This window comes from Lampetra fluviatilis, chromosome 31 (genome assembly GCF_964198595.1).
Source record: "Lampetra fluviatilis chromosome 31, kcLamFluv1.1, whole genome shotgun sequence".
NCBI lineage: Eukaryota > Metazoa > Chordata > Hyperoartia > Petromyzontiformes > Petromyzontidae > Lampetra > Lampetra fluviatilis.
Window position 1 is genome coordinate 9,289,229 of NC_136305.1, and position 19,789 is coordinate 9,309,017.

The 19,789-nt window shown below is 49.2% G+C and overlaps 1 protein-coding gene across 2 annotated transcripts in view; it reads left to right on the forward strand.

Annotated features, from left to right (window-relative positions):
* The first annotated feature begins 1,064 nt into the window (after positions 1-1,064).
* LOC144943525 (calcitonin gene-related peptide type 1 receptor-like) overlaps positions 1,065-19,789 on the forward strand; it is a 50,740-nt gene continuing 32,015 nt past the window's right edge. For both annotated transcript variants that reach the window (XM_078871055.1, XM_078871054.1), the window contains exons 1-3: positions 1,065-1,510; positions 11,895-12,006; positions 18,902-19,064. In XM_078871055.1, coding sequence (XP_078727181.1) covers positions 11,959-12,006; positions 18,902-19,064 — 211 coding nt within the window. In that variant the 5' untranslated portion in view covers positions 1,065-1,510; positions 11,895-11,958. The remainder of the gene's footprint in view (positions 1,511-11,894; positions 12,007-18,901; positions 19,065-19,789) is intronic.

The following is a 19,789-nucleotide window of genomic DNA, read 5'->3' on the forward strand; positions in this document are numbered from 1 at the left end:
CCATCACCACCACCCCCCACCACCACCACCCCCCACCACCACCACCACCACCCCACACCATTCCCCCACCACCATCACCAAAGCCCCACCCCCCCACCACCACCACTCCACTAAAACCACCACCACCACCCCACCACTACCACCAAAGCCCCACCACCACCCCACCACCACCACCGTCGAGCACTGGCAGCGCCTGTCCGTGCCAATCACACCATCGCTGTGGCGTAATGCGACAGCGAAGTTGACCTTTCATGAAGGCGCCTTGATTGCTTTGAAAATTGCGGCCACAGTCAAGGGCAATCCCGTCTGAAGTGTCACCAGCATCGTTAACAACTTGCCGCATCTCCTCTTTGTGTGCGCGCAGGCTAAATAATACGTATTGTTGTTGCCTGTCTTCAGATATAAATGTACATCCTTGCTGCCACTATGCTGAACTTCTTTCGCACCATACGTAACCAACCACGCTACTCGTAGGTGCGGGGGACGGACACCAAACTAAACACAAAAAGGCAGTTTTAAATAAATGAGTTTTCTATCTAGATTTTCAAATGCGTGGCTCCAATGGCTTCCCAATAATCGGGGGGGGGGGGGGGAGGGGGACACGAGTGTACATTGTGGACCCCAGCTCTCATTGCTCTGCGTAAGACGTCGGAGGCAGGCACTGGGAGACAGCGGCACGGCGCCGATCCTACACAGGACCACGTCTCCTGACGAGTCACCTGGCGTGCGCGTCTCTGATGAACATTCATTTGAATTGTGCGCATGCGTGGGGCTGGAAAGTTGGCTCAACCTTCAATGTCACCGAAGCGTGGCGGTCTCGATGTTTGTATATGACTTCTCATCCGTCCCCACGGAGCCTCGGCGTCACTCACTTGTCAATGTGCCACCTCGCAGCCTCCCAAAAATAGCCGGCTAACGTTAATGACCCGATCCCCCCCCCCTCCACCACTGCCGCCCCGCACCGCCCACCCCTCCTCCTCCTCCCGTCTCTCGTGGCGCTGCTACGTCAAGTATAAAGAAAGGAGGGCGCTCACTCGCTCTACAAGTCGCTTGGGAGGGAGGGAGGCAGGGAGGAAACGGGAAGGAGGGTGGAAAGGAGGGAGCAAGCTTGGCCCAACAGACACAGGCGCACGCGCGCGCACACACAGGCAGGCGCATCCGCTCCAAGTCGGCGTGGGTTGCTGCACCCGGGCAGAAGCAACGAGGCCGCGGACAAGTGCGAAGTGAGGGCAGTTTCGCTGGACAGCGTCGTGGAGAGAGCGGGGGGGGGGAAAGAGTGCGCGCTGTACTCGCGAGCGGCACGGACTCCCGCGGCAAATGTCCAATTTACACGCGAGAGTTTCACCATAGACACTGAGCGGAACATTTGTCGCGAGCTAATGAAGACAGCGGTCCCGTTACACGGAGCCAAGGACGAGGACAGCGTCGGTGACGGAGGAGTGACGAGACGCCCCAGCCACAGATGGGGAACTTTAGAATCAACAGCATCGCGTTACATCGGCTCTCAAAGGTGACTCCCGTTGACCCTGCTCATCGCTCATCTTCTCGTTTTATTCATCCTCATCACCATCATCTTCCGCTTCAGTATCATCATCGTCAGGAAGGCAAGTGGCATCATAGAAGTGCAAGTATTGTTGTTGTTTTGTGCATGTGTATCATTCCCGTGGCATGTGTGTCTCACGCAGCACAAGTCAACACGGTTCCCGTGATAATTGTAATGTTTGGAAAATGCATCGGGCTAATACTGCGATTGTATAAACAGCTAAAGAACAAAAACATGCGAATATGTTCTCTGAAACACCCCGTTACGTAGAGCGATGAACAGGGCGATGTTTTCACTCGTAGTACCCATTAACTCCCGCTGCCCATCAACTCATTCTGCCCATGAACCCCCTCTGCTCGTTCAGCCTCCCGCTCCACGCGCCTCATTCATCAGTTGATGCGTCAACGAGGTTTTTTTTTGCCGGCATGTTACCCGGTCCTACCTCTCCTCCATCATCTACAAAAACTGGGATCGGAGCACCAGAAGGGAGGGAGTTGCACAGCTGATTTACTTCAAGCACAAATGTTTTCATGAGCGTACATCATTATCACACAACTCTGCCATACAACCCGCGTCTCATAGTCGAGTTGTCCCAATGAATTTTCTTGAACTTTCTCCCTTAAATTGAACATTTACAAATACCCGCCCGCTCCCTTGTGTGTCGCGTGCTTTGTGTGAATCGTTTCCAAGCGGCGAGCGGTAATTTACTAAGCGGTCTTTTAAAATAGGGAAAACAATTACAGTTTGCTATTTCATGTGTCGCCAGTGCCATGTATGCCCTCCATAGTGCTACAAAAAACTTAAATTAATCAAGCGGATTATAATTACGCTTCCCAAGCACTGTACCGCGTTTACTTATCCCATTAGTCCTCGGTTCATATTCGACGTCGTGTTTAAAGGTCACATCCATTCATCATCGGGGGTTTAATGCGGCACGGTAGCCCTTTCCCGCCGCACAAAGTCAAGTGACAGCGCGCAAGCGTACGGCAATAGCGAGCAGCCGACAAAAGGAAGGAAATTACTAGGAAGGGGAAGCAATTCCAGGCATATTGTTTTTTGCCTGCGTGTCCCATGTTAGCGTTTAGTCAGGGCGGCGTGCCAAAGCCGACCGCTCGCATCGCGGGGTCACGCGGATCGCGTTCGCCCGATTGCGCCAATTTTCTTCTCGTGCCTCGCTCTGCTCTGGAATGCTCTTTCGTTTCGCCCAGCGGCGATTGTATGATGGGCCCCGGGAGGCCGCGAGTTCAATGTCAAGAGGCGTCACGGTCGCTCTATGCTACTGATGTCACCACCACCATCACCACCATCACCACTAGTCGTCATCACTTCCTTCCGCCTGCCACCACATGCAGCCGCTGCGCACACGTGATACTTCACCTCCACGGTCTCGCGGCTTTTGCAGCGACATTCCACCCGAGGGGTTTCACACCTGTGGCTGTGGATATGGGTACCACCCCCCCCCCCCCCCCCCCAATGATGTGGTGCCCCGCTCAATACTCGCTGTTCCAAAATCGATCTAACAGATTTAGGCTGTATGCGTGTGTGTATTTGTATATAAATACTGTTTAAAGACACGGTGTTATTTCCGTTCTCATTAACACAATCTTTAACATCCGCACGTTGTAACGTGGTGTATGGCATATGAGTAGCAAGTTAATATGGATCGACAAAATAAGAGTTAATGTTCGATTGCGACGTTTCGTTTTCCCATCAAAGCACATGTGGGCCACATCATATACACCGAAAGACAAAGACACACACATACATAGGTTGCCTTCTGGAAGTCACTGCCAAACAGCTCTTTAATTGACCACCAGATTGCCGTCAGTGTGCGTTCTACGTTCCCGCACACTAATGGACATCCAATGAGTACAAAGTCCTCGGGACGTGATGTGTTTCTGCGGCGCCGTCCATGAGTTGATTCCCTCTCGAAACGCTGTCTAATGAAACGTGGCAACTCTGCCACCGTCTCGGTCACCCCCCCCCCACCCAACACAATGTGACCGCGCGGGGTACGAGCGAGATGCCTCGGCAAGTGCAGCAAAAGGCGACGTTTTCAAAAATCGCGTTTCTCTTCCCCCCTCCCCCACCCCTCCCCCACCCCTCCCCAGCGGACGTGGGATAAATGGCATCTGTCCCATTAGCAGAGCGTGCGACGACTTCTCACCCCCCGCCCTCCCCCTTCCACTCGCTCTGTCACGCCGCCGCCACTGGCCCCGTTCGCGTGACTTTGTCCAGGCGCACACAATTTATTTTCCGTCCGGACAACGCCGTCCATATAAATGCACACGCGCGCGCCTTGGGGGCCCACTCGCAATTCGCGCTCGGTTGTTTGGGGTGCGAGTAACGGGGTGGGCTCCACCGCCTTCTGCTTGACCCCCTTGCGTGTTCACAGGCTGCGGGTTTCGAGCTGCGGTGCCGGTGAGGACCCCCCCCCCCCCCCACCGAATAGGGTCCAGCGTGTCTGCAGTGCAGAATTTCATTTCTGGAACGAAACGGCGGCAGCGCGCAGGCCTCGGACTCGCGAAATAACCTGCCCATGTGCCTTGTCCAGACCGTCGCCACATCTTTTTTTGTTGTTTTTGCACAACATTTTATTTAAACAACTTTGTTGAATTACGAGGGGTTGGTAAACTTACCGGCAAACTGGCGCGCGTGTGCTCACGTTTACAGTTTGTATGTTTTGCGTGTGACACGTGCACATGAGCACAAGCTTATTGCGTGCACGTGGTCGTGTGCATGAGGGTGCGCCTATAGCAGTGTAGCATGTGACATGGTGGAGTGTTTATTTACAATGGGGTGTTTATATCAGTATGCCTATATATGTATCGCATGGCGTACTTATGTACAGACATGTTAATATGTGCATAGCATGAAGGTGTATGTGGTATGTGTGTATATATACATGTGCTGCTGCTGCGCCACGGTAGTGAAATGTTAACTTCCTCTCCTGGTATACAGCAGGTCGGTGGTTCGATCCCGATCCCGATCCTGACGTCTGTATATTGGAGTTTGCGTGTACTCCCCATGGTCGCGTGGATTTTTCTCTGGGTCCTCCGGTTTCCCCCCTCTACATTTATAATCAACATCACGCGTTTAGAGGGTTTGGTTGCTAAAAACAAAATACACGCGATAAACCACCTCGTTGAGCCATCATTCGTGGCCAGGTCTCATCTGAAAGAGAGCTGCATAGTTCAGTGGGCCTTACTTGGTAAAATAATAACAAACAAAAAAACGTTTACGTTTGAATCTGCATCGCACTTAATAATGAACTGCGTGCGTACTCGTCCTCTCACACTATTCGTCAACATTGTGGAGTTTTAGAGGATGTTGGCCCGACGCCGTCTCGAGTCTCTGTGATCATCACGACTCCGCATGGAGCGGACTTGTCACGGGGCCCGATTGCTCTGTGCGACAGCCGCTCAAACAACGCGCGCCAGCGCTCTGCACCGAGCAGCGAGCGTCACGTCAACACACAGTGATGGAAAGAGGCAGGTTCAACCAACGCGCCCACCTCAGCGCCACGATACCGGTATTGTAATGAGCACAGGCGTCTTGGTTTACATTCCCAATCTGCCGCTTGCTTAAAAAAAAAGAGCATCGGGGAGCTCGTCAAACAAAATAATTCCACCTGACAATCTCGATAGCAAATGAAGCTCCACGTGAAATTCTCATTGTTCATTTCCACGCAGCGAGAATGTTTTATCGGCCTTGCCTGGAGAAAGCCTTTCGCTCGTCCGCAGTCCCAAAAGAGCCCCGCAAGTGAAGATTTTCCCCTCCGCTCATGCCTCGACCTCATCGTTACGCCACGGTGGCGAGATGTTTATTACCTCGCCAGGTATGCAGGAGGTCGTGGGTTCGACCCCGACCCTAACGCTTGTATATTTGGAGTTTGCATTTTCTCCCCGTGGTCGTGTGGATTTTTCTCCGCGTCCTCCGGTTTAGAGTATTTGGCTGCTATAGATTTCCACAAAATACACGCGATAAACCACCTCGTTGAGCTATCATTTGTGGCCAGGTCGCTTCTGGAAAAGAGCTGTATAGCTCAGTGGGCCTTAACTAGGAAAAATAAAAAATAAATTGTTTAGTTTATAGAACAACACCGCCGCCACGATGTCACCAGCATGAAACTCAGGAATTCCATCGGCCCATTCCCACCGCTCGTTCTTTAAAAAAAAAAAGTCATAATAATGTACACCATGTTAATCTATTCTGACGCTTCATTTATTTATCTTTCCCAAATAACTTTTCGAGACGTGTAGCTGTGTCACGTCCTGTGCCGTGCTAGTCCTGTGCCGTGCTATACTTTTGGCATGGGGACATTTCCCACCAGAGGTATATATATGTAGGCCGGGCGCCAGTGATTGCTCGGGCCGGAGACACCCACGTGAGACAATTGGCATCGCTCGAAACACAGGCAGGTGCAGCCACCAACAACTTGGCTGCATTTGCGATCAGCGAAACACATCCATTGTCGATCAAGAGCGACATAAAAAAATCTACTTTGACTTATTCCTGAACTGCGATGGTAAAACGGATTGGGGCAGATACACCGTTCAGACCCAGCGCTAGCTTTTTGCTGAAGCCTCGTCGTTTATGCGCGACGCATGTAACTGAATACATTCGCCTATGTCCAGAATTATCATGCTATCGTTAGCATCGTCTTAAAAGTCTCATATGCACAGCCTTCATATTCTAGGTGTATTAATGCATCAATTGATTCATACATTTACATATTTTTTATAAGCTACATTCGTTGAATGATGTGTGTAAGAATCGATGTATTGTTATTTGTTTATGTTGTATGTGATGGGTTCACAAGATCTCTGCACAGCCACCAGTAGCTGCTACATTCACTGTCAAAGGGCGCCACGATAACGAGTTGTTAACTCCCTCGGCTGGTACACATGAGGTTGTGGGTTGGATCCCGACCCTGTAAATTTGTTTGTTTTCCCCGTGGTCGCGTTTTTCCCTCCACATTTAGAAAGACGCGTTTCGATTGTTGGGCTGCTGTAAATTTCCACGTGATAAGCCACTTCGTTGAGCCATCATTTGTGATCAGGTCATTTCTGGAAAAAAAACTAATTAAATAAAAATAGAAGAATTTACATTAAAAAAATTGAATCGATCCTTTGAATTGTGGCAATTCACCAAATCACGATGCTGTACCACCTCGAATTAACGTTTATATTCTCACACGTACTCCCTGCCGCTTGTGCCATAAAACGGCCCAGCACCCATTCATCACAGAAGAAATAATTCAGTTGTCCTAAGTGAAGAATTGGGGATATATTTCAGACTTTCCACTGGATTGTCAAGTTAGCGGTTACCAAATCCCTGGCTTCTCTCCGCCCAGTTCTCCATCGCCTGATATGCGCAGTTATAACCCCACAGTTTAGTATCATAACAATATTTGTAAATGCCTGTAATATTTATTTACAGACCTCTGTCATCCTATTGCGAGATGAAGGGCCTACGCCATGGGGGGTTGGTTTGACCATACTTCACCGCACTGGTTTAGTGTGAGTTTGTGCAGGGAACGAACCATGGACCAGTTTGGATATCATTCACTACTGACGCTAGTCGTGGCCAGGAATCGAACTCAGGTATCCGAGTTCATAGCCCCACTCTGACAAATATCCTGTGGATTTAACGAGCGTGTGGTGTGTGTGGGGGGGGGCTGGTATTTGTGCTCAAATTTCCTTTCCGTGACAAGCGACCTCCCGCGATTGCCCTGCGATTGTTATCGAGCCGCGATAAAGCCGAGAGGGCCTCACAAACTCTCCCACAGGGGCCCCTCGCAAAACTCCATTCAATCCCACGCACAATCCCGCGCCCCGTGATGAAAACCAACACTACAATGTGCCGAGAGATGCTGCGCGAGATTAAAAACCACAACTTGAATCCTCCTCCTCCCGTTCTGCATAATGGGATCCATCAAAACCCCTGCAGGAATCATGAGGGCAATGTTTTATTGTCGTCATGATTTGTTGAAAAGAGAGACTAGATGCGTCCTCCTGTTGTGGGAGCAGATACATGGGTTTTATTGGCATACAAAGATGTTATTGGCCACAGTGAATGGCTAAGTGGTTTATATAAGTGCTCTTGTTTACATCTTGCGGGAGCCTGGCCAAAGATAAAATGTACAGCACGTCAGCACAATGACCAGCTTCACAAATTGTCTCATTCATATTTAACCTTGACTTCCTCAATTAGCTGTACAGACATTCAGCACCGGTCCAATTACCATAATGCCCTCGGAGTAAAATTTCAACGACGTGAGAGAACGGAGGGTATTGAACACTCGCGGAGTGGGCGCTTTGAGGATTCTGAGCGATGGGTGAGCCGCAGAAACCGACTGGACCGACAGATCTTCCCCGTCTGAGACAATCATTCAGGGTTCCCGCAGCGTGGCCGACTCGATGAAGGCACATAACTCTTTACTGTCAGATCCTTTGAAAAATGTTGAATTCTGCCAGGGGGCATCGCCACTTGTTCGACTCCAAGGTTAAGTCACAGTAGTAAAGGGTGGCTATGCTGAGGCAATCTGTTGGTTTGCCTCTACTAAACATTAAAAATGTACTTTATCAGTGTACGATTTCAAATGTTTTTATTTACAAATGAATTTGGATGATGTAACATACTCAAGCAATACTGTGTAAGAGTAGACCAAATACCCTGTGGAGTGGCTCTCTAGAGCTCCGTCTAGTGGACGCCTCTCCTCCAGCAGAGACTTGAGTGAGAAATTGCGGGGCTGCACCTTTAAAAGAAACAAGGCACTGCAAGTTTATAGCCGTCACAAACGTTCGTTTTTGTAAGTGCCCAAGGCTCAATTTAATGAAAGCCACAAGTCATATCCACGCTACAAAGCGACGACTTTACAAAGCAGGGATACAATGTGAAGAGAAGCTCACAGATGCATCAGATTTCTTAAAATCGTTCTCCTCCCCCCACCCCCGAGCCGTGCCCTCGAGGGCGCCTGGTGATTCGCACTCGCAAGACGACGAGGAGGAGGTGGTGATGACGAAGCCACTCGTGGCATACCGAGATCCGTATTCTCCACGGTGAACAGATTTACATCGGATATTACTTTCGAGGGCGATCGTCGTGGATTGTTTCAACTTGAAATAAAAAACAATTTCTGTTGCATTGTACATTACAGAGCCTCTTGCATTGTGACATGTGCTGTTACGATGTTTAACTGTGTGTTCATTTGTTGCACTCGAGAATACGTTTTTGGCTTTTGTGATGTTTGTCGTTTATGATGTTTAAATGGGAGTTTTAATTGTTGCACTGAAAACTGTTTGCTGTTACGATCTCCTTATTTGATCGGTTCTCTTTTGAAAAAAAAGAGGCATTTACAGTCGATTCAAGCAAAATCTATTTTCATGCGTTTGTGGAATTCTAGAGTGAGCTAGAATTTTGCGGCTTAGAAAATGTATGGCTTAGTAAAATATGGCTTAGCATTACTTAATATTGATGTCGATGATGATGAAGACAAAGTTGAAGCTGAACAAGAAAATTAAGATAACGATGATGATCACGACTATTGTCAACAATGGAAGTGATCCTAATGACGATCGTGATGAATGAACGTGATGTTTATGATTACATATCATTGTGATGGAAATGATACATGACGATGGATGGAAAATGGAGGTGATGATAACGATGATTCTCCTGCTGCAATTACTGATGATGCATGAACTTACAATCCACCAACCCACAATACAATGTGAACCCCAATAGCATATAAATGCACCCACATCTCAAAATGTTGTCGATAGACAGTGCACATTATTTTATAGAGGCAGACAGGCCAGGGTTCAATTGAGGTATTCAACCAGGACCTGAATAGAGGCAGAGAGTCGATAATCTGTATGACTGGGAGGAGCGAGTTCCACACTCTGGAGAAAGCAAAGGAGAATGAGCGACCATGCTCACTGGTTAACGGTTGACTCGGAGCTTCCACAAAAAAATAACTTTAGTTGCCGGAGTGGAGAGTGTTTGTAGGGGAGCAGAGTAAGATGAGAGGTCGTAGAGTGCGTGCAGAGTTAGGCAGAGGCAAGTCCGCGGAGGATCATCTGTAGTTTGGAAATGAGGAAGCCGGAGTAGTTCGTGGAGGAGAATGTTGCAATAGTCGTGTGAAAATACAATGAAGGCGTGGGCGATGGTCTCAGTAGCACATCTGGGTCGGGAAATGGCAGACCCGGGGTATGTTGCGCAGTTGGAGATATGAGGCCATGCAGAGTTGACATGTGGGAAGAGATCAAGAGCTTGGCGCCACTGACAACTACAATGTTTCGCTTGCTCTTTGCCAGTTGTCAAAGTTTGGGAGGTGTACTCTCAAACTGGAGTCTACTTAGAGTGAATCTTTTTGCCGATGAGGGGCTTCGGTTTTGACAAAAGTTTAGCGAGAGGAAAAACATCGAACAAAGCCGAGACGAGACCGTGGTAAGACAGGACGTGGGGCTGGAGAGTGATTTTGGGTTCATGGAGTCAATGGGAACGGCACCAGCGCAAAAGTGATGGCGAAAATAAAAACACATCTTGGCAAGTGGGAGAAGAGGGGTAGACCTTTGCAGGACACCCAAGTGGGCCCCGAAAAGCGGCGACGTGAGTTACGTAAGGAATTGGACAAACGTCAATTTAGACATTGCTCGATCGCACGAAACAGACGTGATACAGAACAGGGGCAGAAGGACAGCCAGAATAGCTCGAAAAAATCAGCTCCCTCGTCTTAACTGGCTCTGACCTGGTGTTTGATATACGAGTTTAGATTAATAGAAAATTCCTGTGTGACCAGCGTTGTTTGATGATGTTTGTTTTTAATTTAACGACCGCGCCCCCCCCCCGCCGCCACCCCCTCATTATTTATTTACATACTTCCTGTTATTTTCTCATCAGCATTACAATTGCGTACGTCTATTAATGCAGTTAAATCGGGCTGTTCTAATATCTCTACTCCGGCGCGTGCAAGTTGAAACCACAAAACGATGCCTCCGAAAGGAGCCCAAAGTTCATCCGTTGTTGTTGGCCCCCTCTCCCCGTGGAGCACGGACCGTAACAAGCACTCAAAATAATGATCCTCAAAATGTGGGCTTCCTTGTGGGTATTATTTATCAAGTTTTAGATCTAATCTAGCCGCTATGGCGTAAAGTACAACCGTAATTATACAGATTAAATCTCGGAGGCGGGATCCTGGCATCGACGAGCGGAGCCACAGCAACAGTCTGCGGCCCCGTTTGGGTTTCGCCCCCCGACTCCTATGAGCACCCACATCCCCCCCCCCCTTCATCTCCCAAGCTGCTGTGATTTAAGACAAAAAGCGAAAAAACGAGGAAGATTAATTATATCAGATTAGAGCAAATCGGCACGGACCTTAAAAGATGCAAGCCCCCCCCCCAAACCCCTGGGACCTTCCAATATGCTGCACCCCCTACCACCCACTCACCCCCACACATACAACGCAGTTATCCAATTAAAATTCTCGGCTCCTGTAATTCGGTTTCAAAGCCATAGGCGAGTATGTATTATTTACTTTTGGAGCGGTCTGTTTCGCGTGTCCTTTGTTTTGCTGCGGCCTTGCGTGGTCGTCGTCGTAAAGAAAACACACACTCGGCAAACAGAGCAGCAGAGAGTTTACGGTACACTAGAGACCTCCATCCCTTCAATGACCCCCCCCACCACCACCCCCGACTCTCACCCGCTCCCCCCCTTCAAGGCGGCAAGAATCTCACTTTCTAGACCCTGCCACCCACCACATCCGTTCGCTCGGTGCAGAAGTGAAAAGGCGGTGGCAAGGGGGTTGCCCGCAGCCTCAGAAATTCCCACGTGGCAGAAAAAACGGCGTCGTTCACTACAGACGCCACGGCGAGCACTCAAAGCCCCGAGCGTGCCAGGCACGAAACCCGCTGCGTCCATTAACGTCGGGTTAAAAACAGACGCCACAAGATTGCATAACAAGGCTTGTTTTCCCCCACTTAACATCGCGGACACCGGCACATGTGTGTGCCCTCACGAGTTCTGGCCAGCAGGCAGAATGTGTCGGGTCTCTTCCGTTTATTTCAGCGAAGCACTTGTGTTAAACGTCTGCTGTGGCCGGAAGGAACTTGCATCAGCGCCGTTGTAGTTTTTCGCTTCCTAAATTCTAAAGGTTTCAATCCACACACCAAACGAACCCCCCGTTATTTGATCGTAAAAAAAAGATACCCGCACGAGTCTCACGTTGCGAACTTCTGAGGCTTCATCGCTGCTCTCATCTCTTAAATCAAGGAGGCAGCCGCTCTGATCTCGGCATTTTGACGCATAATTATTATCATCATCACTATCATTCGTTTCTTTCCCGCAGACTTCGTCTCGTGAAGCCGGATCATTTTAATTGAAGCTGCAGGCGCAACATCTGGCACGAAGCTATGGCGAGCGCGCCGTGGATATTCTTCCTCCTGCTCGTCGGCTTCCAGGTTGGTGCCGCGTTCACCAAACCCCGGGGGCTCCCAGCGACGCGTTGGGCCTCTGGGCCAGCGCCATGCGGGCAACGACAGCGCGCAGCGGCTTCGAAATATCTCGCTCGGCGCCCCGTGCCGAAGGCAGGAAAAGGGCTCACTGAGATTCCAGCGTCTGGCACCTGCCCTTGCCTCGTGCCCACAAGGCAGACGTCGCAAACGGGTTTTGATTCCTTACCCGTAGCCGGCCGCACCAGGGTCGCAAATGGGTACCCGTACCCGGCCGGGTACGGGTACCCGTACCCCTACCCTACCCGAAATGAGTGACAAACGGTTACTCACCAGTGACTCACGGCCTACCCGTACCCGGCCACACCAGGGTCGCAAACGGGTACCCGTAGCTGGCCGGGTACGGGTAGCCGGGTATCGGGTAGGGTACGGGTATCGGGTACCCGGTTGCGACTTCTGCCACAAGGCAACTCTGGGCTGGCACTCGCGGCGGAGAGCGAGAGGGTGACAAGCGCCGTGCGTGCGAGATTGTGAGGTGAAGGCGCAGCCCTGCAATTACCTGCTCGCGGAGATTTGCTGCCGTAAGGATAGCAGCAGCTACGGCAGCTCGCTCGAGAGATCCACATCGAGCAGGGGTCAGCGACCTGCGGCTCCGACGCCGCATGCGGCTCTTTAAGGAAGTGCTTCCGAATGTTATCTTTTAAGGACCATTTCGCATTCATACGCATTGCGGCTCTTGAAATGTTGAGTTTTTTTGTTGTTACCGAATTCGAAAAAATACAATTATTTTTATTTTGGTTTGCCGGCCCCTGCTCGAGAAGGCATGTTTGGCCTACTCTTCCACGCTGACCAGACGTCTTAGAAGAAGCGGCAGTTCCCACGCGAACCTCACCACGCGGGACCTGACGAATATCTAACTGTGGGTGTAACACATTCATACCGTTGTATTGACGGAAGCGGGGGAAGAAACGCGCCCCATTGTTTCAACTGCTGTGCTGAGCAGAGGTCGCAAACGGGTTTTGATTCCTTACCCGTACCCGGCCGCACCAGGGTCGCAAACGGGTACCCGTACACGTACCCGGCCGTACCCGTACCCTACCCGTACCCGGCCGGGTACGGGTAGGGTACGGGTATCGGGTACCTGATTGCGACCTCTGGGATGAAGCCATGTTGCAGGCGCGGGTGGGTTGATTCTAGGAACTTGAATTGTGAGAAGAGACAAGACGTTGGGAAATGAGTGACAAACGGTGACTCACCAGTGACTCACGGTCTACCCGTACCCGTACCCGGCCGCACCAGGGTCGCAAACGGTATCGGGTAGGGTACGGGTATCGGGTACCCGGTTGCGACCTCTGGTATTGAGACAGCGCCTAGAACCGGCGGATGGTGCGGTGTGATGACCGTTAACACCACGGCGCCCGCCTGGGTGACACAAGCTTCGCCTGAATGACAGAGGTTGCCGATTTGTAATGCCTCTCTTTAATGATCCCCGCGTTCTGAGCACTGGACAATTACCACTCGATTTGTCGAGCTTCATAATAAGGTTTTAATGGGATAAATCGCGTGAATATATAAATGTGTCGTTAACTCACGACCACCCGACACAGCCAATTAGTAAGGTTCGTTCTCTTCTCAGAGAACGTGGCCCATTCGTTACTAGTACACCACACTGGTGTGTTGGAGAGTAAGCCCACGACAGTTACAATTTGAGTTCGACGTTTCGCTGGTGATTACAAGCATCTTCATTCCAATGAGCTTGTTACCACGACAAATTGTAGAAACGATGGTGGGAAATGTGGGATTTCATTTAGTCATCATTGCTTCTCGAATAAGTAATAGCATCACACTTGTTTCAAGAGAAGCCTCTCTTCGTGAAGTTTAAATATTTATTTAAAAGTAGATATTGCAGAACGAATCCAAGTACTAAAGTACAGCACAGGTCATACACAATCTTGTGACGAATCTTTTGGCTAGCCATCGTACACATACGGTCACTTCATCGCACTCTCAGATGCGCTTCTGCGGCCGTCTGGAACGCTCTTCTTTCCGATATTAGGAAGTTGCTGGAGATATGCACTTTTAAATCATCTAGATTGAAAACTCATTTCTTTAGAACTGCTTTTTGAGTTTAGCTTGTTGTGCTTACCCCGGACCTTCGATTAGCCCATTTGGCTATGTGCAAAAATCAAGTTGAAAATACTATTGTTTCAGCTGCAATATTTAAGTGGTCGACATGATTAATAACGTGATTATATATTTGCATGTAATGATAATTACTGATTCTTTGGGTCTTTCGGTAAAGTCACGTAGATAGTTTCAAATTAATAAAAATTTACTGAACAAAAAACTCATGACGTTTCGATCGCATTTTACTTTCATTCATTTGAACCTATCTACGTGACTTTACCGAAAGACCCAAAGAATATTAATTCCTGCAGTCACGAAAGCTTCAAGTCAAGATAATTACTAAATTACTAAAGCATCAATGGGGGAACTTGTTCCGCAGTCGCCACGGCAAAGCGTGGGGCAGTAGACCTCAGTCCAGCTGCGGGTTGACAAAGGTCTGCAAAAGGAGCATCACCATCGAGACATATTCAGGAGGATCCTACATTGGGATGTTTGGCCAAACTCTTAGGTTTTTTCGATAAAGTCACGTAGGTAAAAAATAAAAGAAAAATTAATAAAAGTCAAATAAAAATCACGACGTTTCGGAGGCAACACAAGCTTCCGTCTTCAGGTGGAACCGTCACAGCACGATTGCTGTATCAAGTAAAGAGAAATTCTAAGAGACCCGTCCTTGTATATATTCTGGTTGAGGGGGGGAGGAGCCATGCAAGGTAGGCACCTGGATCGGAGTTTTGTATTATTATTGTGAGGTTGGTGCGGCTGAGGTTGCTGCTAGGAATGAGCCTTTGTTGTGTGGACTGGTTGAATTGGGAGGTGCTAGAGTTGTTAAGGTACGGCTGCTGTAAATGGCACTGAGCCTTTGTTATGTAGATGAAACAGCCCTTTGCTCTGTTGCTGGGTGGGTACAACTTAAAGCAGATTTGAAAGCTTCAACTCCACTCGAGGAGTAAACACGACAAATGATGTGCATGATAATAACAGTTTTGGGATAGTCACCATCCATCAGTGGATTGATCGTGGCTGACGACGGGCGTACTGTGATTGTAGTCAATATGCTGGGTTTTTTTTCTCACATTGCTTGTCCAAACCCTCCCCTTGAAAATATATCACTTAGGTAGTGACTGCATCACTTTCATCGATCCGTGAATTCATACGAGTGAGGTGTCGACACACGCATTGAATTGCGCGTGCAAATATCTCATGCCCTTCAGGGCGCCTACGTTTTGAGTTGGTGGGGTTCACGTAACCCCCCTGCAGACACACTATAGGCACTGACGTTCGCTACAATAAAAAAAAATTATTCTGAAATCGTGACCATGACACGTGACAATTCATAAGATTGCCACAGGATAGATCGTCCATTACATTCCTACCTCGAATCTTATCGTTTTAGATGGGATAAAGATGTACATAACACAACCAGTACATTCCCTTTGATTGTTATTGCAAACCAAGCTACAGGACATGTACATTGGTGTATCTATTAATTAATTCACTTCCAGGGAGTAGCATGCCTGTTCCCATTCACTTGTTCCCAATCACATGTTCCCAATTACATATTCCCATTCGCCTGGACACCCAAATCGCACGTTCCGAAACACCCCATGGAACAAATGAGTCAACGGCGTGCTTCTGCATCGATGTGCGCATTTACTAATTTGAACGCTCGCAAATGAAGACGAGTGGCAGCGCTCCTTCGCGACGTTCTCGGGGTACATGCCACGTGGACTCACCGATGTCCTTCGTACGCACGTGGGAGAGAGAGAGAGAGGCCTGCGTGCCGCCTTTGAGATGCAATCCTCCCGAAGCCGATTATGTAATGAAAAGCGATTTGCGTATTTATTTGGACAACGGAATTTGGGAGGGCTTCTAACACAAACGTTCTCATACCCCAATCCAACGTTGTGTCTTACTTTAAATAGTAAGCTCTACTTCTCAGCATCACAATGCGATTTTAATGTGTACAACATACGAATGTAAAATTGTAGCTTTTTGCCAGTGTCAACGTATGAAAAAGAATAGATTTTACCCTTTCTGGCAATAAAACAGGTGTTAACATATTAAAACACCAAATAAATGCCTATTGTAAGGAATCAAGTCTGCATTAACCACACGCACTTGTGGTGAACATGCAAACAAACACGCTCCGATAAGTATATATGCATCGTCTTTGAAAGTGAGTGGCCTACACCAGAGACAGCCTTGATCTTCAGGGCCTGGCAGAGTTCGCAACCGGGTACCCGATACCCGTACCCTTCCCGATACCTGGCTACCCGTACCCGGCCGGGTACGGGTACGGGTACCCGTTTGCGACCCTGGTGCGGCCGGGTACGGGTACGGGTAGACCGTGAGTCACTGGTGAGTCACCGTTTGTCACTCATTTCCCAACGTCTTGTCTCTTCTCACAATTCAAGTTCCTAGAATCAACCCACCCGCGACTGCAACATGGCTTCATCCCAGAGGTCGCAATCAGGTGCCCGATACCCGTACCCTACCCGTACCCGGCCGGGTACGGGTAGGGTACGGGTACGGCCTGGTACGGGTACAAGTACCCGTTTGCGACCCTGGTGCGGCCGGGTACGGGTAAGGGTGAGGAATCAAAACCCGTTTGCGACCTCTGGGGCCTGGTCTCACCAGTGTCACACCAGAGAACGTACAACCGCATCAACGACACTGGACATAATCATTAGTGGCAGGCGTTATACTCCGTTGCTGAAGTTGGCATATCTGCCTTTCAAAAGAGACTCTCTCGCCTGGCTCTCTTCGGGGCTCTAAATAAAGATGTATTTTTCCTCGTGATGATGCATAAGCACTCATCGCAAAGCTCAAAATCCGTCAAGAACAGTTCCCATTAAGGAAATACTGTTTATGTGTACATGCAATCGGAAGCGTTTCTGGGAAATGGCTGTTCGTCACAGGGATATGAAGAAGGGCGGTTGTTATTGGCGTGGGTTTTGGTTCTCGACAAACGTCGATGTATAATGTCATGGGCACACACCACCAACATGCATCACTCAGCCACACAGTGCCTTCTTTCTCTTATCTGTGATCACACGATTCAGCAGACTGCACCCGTTGCCGGGCGGTTCGATGTGCATTATGTAAACAAGATGCTACGGTGAATCACGTTTTAGGATGAATGGGTTCATATGCATGCTGGGCTCTTAGGCTCTCACGAAGACAAAAGACAAAGACACCCGTATAGCCTTAACAGACTGTTGGGGCAAGTGTTGTTAACGAGCATACATGAAGGCCGGCACGGCACACGAGGGGGTGGGTGTCTCCCTAGAGGCGATGTTTAAACACCACACCAGTCAATCAGTTGAGGCTGAATCGACCTAGGGGGGGCCCGGACCGGTTCAAATATTCGCCACCGTTATTGGTCGTGAGCAGGAATCGAACTCGGGTCGCCGGGTCCGTAGCGCACCACCGCTCTCCCCCCACAAACCCACGAACACGCGGAGAATCATTGAGTTGCGTGTTGGAACACGTGAGGGCCAAGAGGGTAGCAGTTATATTTCCTGTACCACATGCTGCGTGGCCTGGGGTCGCGTCGAGGCAGCGTGGAAGTGGCCTGCGGAGCGCCATTTGGCTCCTGAGTGCTTGCAGCTACGGTTGCCACCTGTCCTGGTTTTTCAAGGGTTGTCCTAATGTTTCTTTGCGGCCGCTGCATTGGGAAATATGTCAGCTTTTCCGGGACATTTGACCCAGTTTATGTCACTTATGCAAAACTAAACCACTCAAGACAACGCGTGATACTATACTGTACTCTTCTTCCCATGATATTTCATGGTGTTCGTACCTCAGAGGTCGTAACCGTAGCTTGCGATGGGGCTGATGCGTGGGGACGCTGCATTCGGTCTTATTTTGCTTTGTCACCGTTATGTAGTTACACGCTTTAACCGTTTCTATTTATTTCTATTTCCTGTTTGTGCAAAATGTTCTGTCCAGCATCTTGAGATCCGTTGTATTTAGATGCTGCACAAAATGTAAATCGTGAAATCGTTACAACGAGAGTGGAGCGAACCCCAGTCAGAATCTGGATTCGGCTACAGCCACGGTCAGGATCCCAGATCCAGGGCCAGTATCTCAGCATCAGAGGTCAGAGTTCAATGTTGAGCTGGCCCCTAGATGGACCCCACCAAATCCCAGACCATCATAGACAGGACCTACAGTCCTCAGAGTCTAGCCGTGTTAGTGACTTCATCCAACAATTTATTGGGCGAGCAGCTCGGATAATTGGCAATTAGTAATGAGAGGTTCCAGTGGGTGCACAGTTATAGAGACGTCTGTGGTGGAGCTAGGCATAAGAAAACCAAGCCAAAGTGTATGGCCCCAAGTAGTCCAAGACACTCCAGATTCATGAAATAATGGGGTGCATGAAATACCATCTGAAATCAGCTCCTCGTAAATAAAATGCGAATTAACTTAGAAAAGTCAATATTTTCTCACCTCACCACACCTATATTTTTGTATACATTTCTCTTATCTCACCACATCTATACGTCTTGCATTTTTACGAGGTTTTAATACATTGATAAGGAGGGGGGGGAGGGTCTAAAAATATTTCTAGCCCCCAATGGGCTATTACCACGACTAGGAGAAGCCCTGTAAGGGCCCAGAGGCAACGGTGACATGTGCAGGTCAGCCATCCCCACGCCAGCGACTAAAATTAAATATGCTGGGTTTAGCTATGCTGCTTCGTCCCTCTCTGTCTGTGAGGAATAACCGTGTTCGGGATGCCGAGCTGAGCTGTGTAATTCCGTAACACCGACAGCCGATGGAGATTTTGGCGAGCGGCACGGCTGGGGAGGTCATAAAGACGCCGCCCTCACCGACGCCGCGGCCCCCTGCCAAGCACCTCAACACGCATCGGATTTCCAAGATGCAGTACGAGTGCAACAAAAGGATGCTGCTGGAGCCGCCCTACACTGGCATGGGTCAGTCTCCCACTCACACGTGCCACCCGTATGTACGCACGTATATTGAACTTCTGTCGCAACGTACACAGCCAACCGCGCTAATCGGAGGTGCGGGGAAGGATAACAAAGTCAAAAGAAGAAGAAGTTTTAGAAAAATATCTACATTTAAAAATGGCTTCCTAATATCGGAAGGAAGAGCGTTCCAGACGGCCGCAGAGGCACATCCGAAAGTGCGCGATGTAGTGACCGTCTTTGTTCGATGGCCAGACAACTCTTATGGGCGGTGATGCGGCCGAGCGGTAGTGCATTAACCGCTTGTTGCAGATCTTAACGGCTAGAATCCAGTGGCCGCCCTGATTATTCCTGCAGGGATAATAACCATAATCATACTAACTCACCGTCTGCTTCACAGTGGACGTTAAAAGATCCCCTCATGTCATTCAGAAAGAGTATTTTCATTGTGTCCAGGTGTCTGGGTCTAAATGTGGCACATTCGAAAATTACACTGCAAATTACTACATTTGTATTATACTTCTCAAACATCGCCTCGGACCGGCAAAGTAAGGCCCCAGGTCCCTCTTGAAAATGGGACTATCTTGATTACTTGAGTTCTCACCTGGTTCATCAAAATTAACTTGAACCAGCCACACCACAAAACACCACGGCTACCCAAGTAACACAGCCACACCACAGACACACAGCCAGTGACCCGCAAGTTTGCATAGCTACATCTAGAAACACAG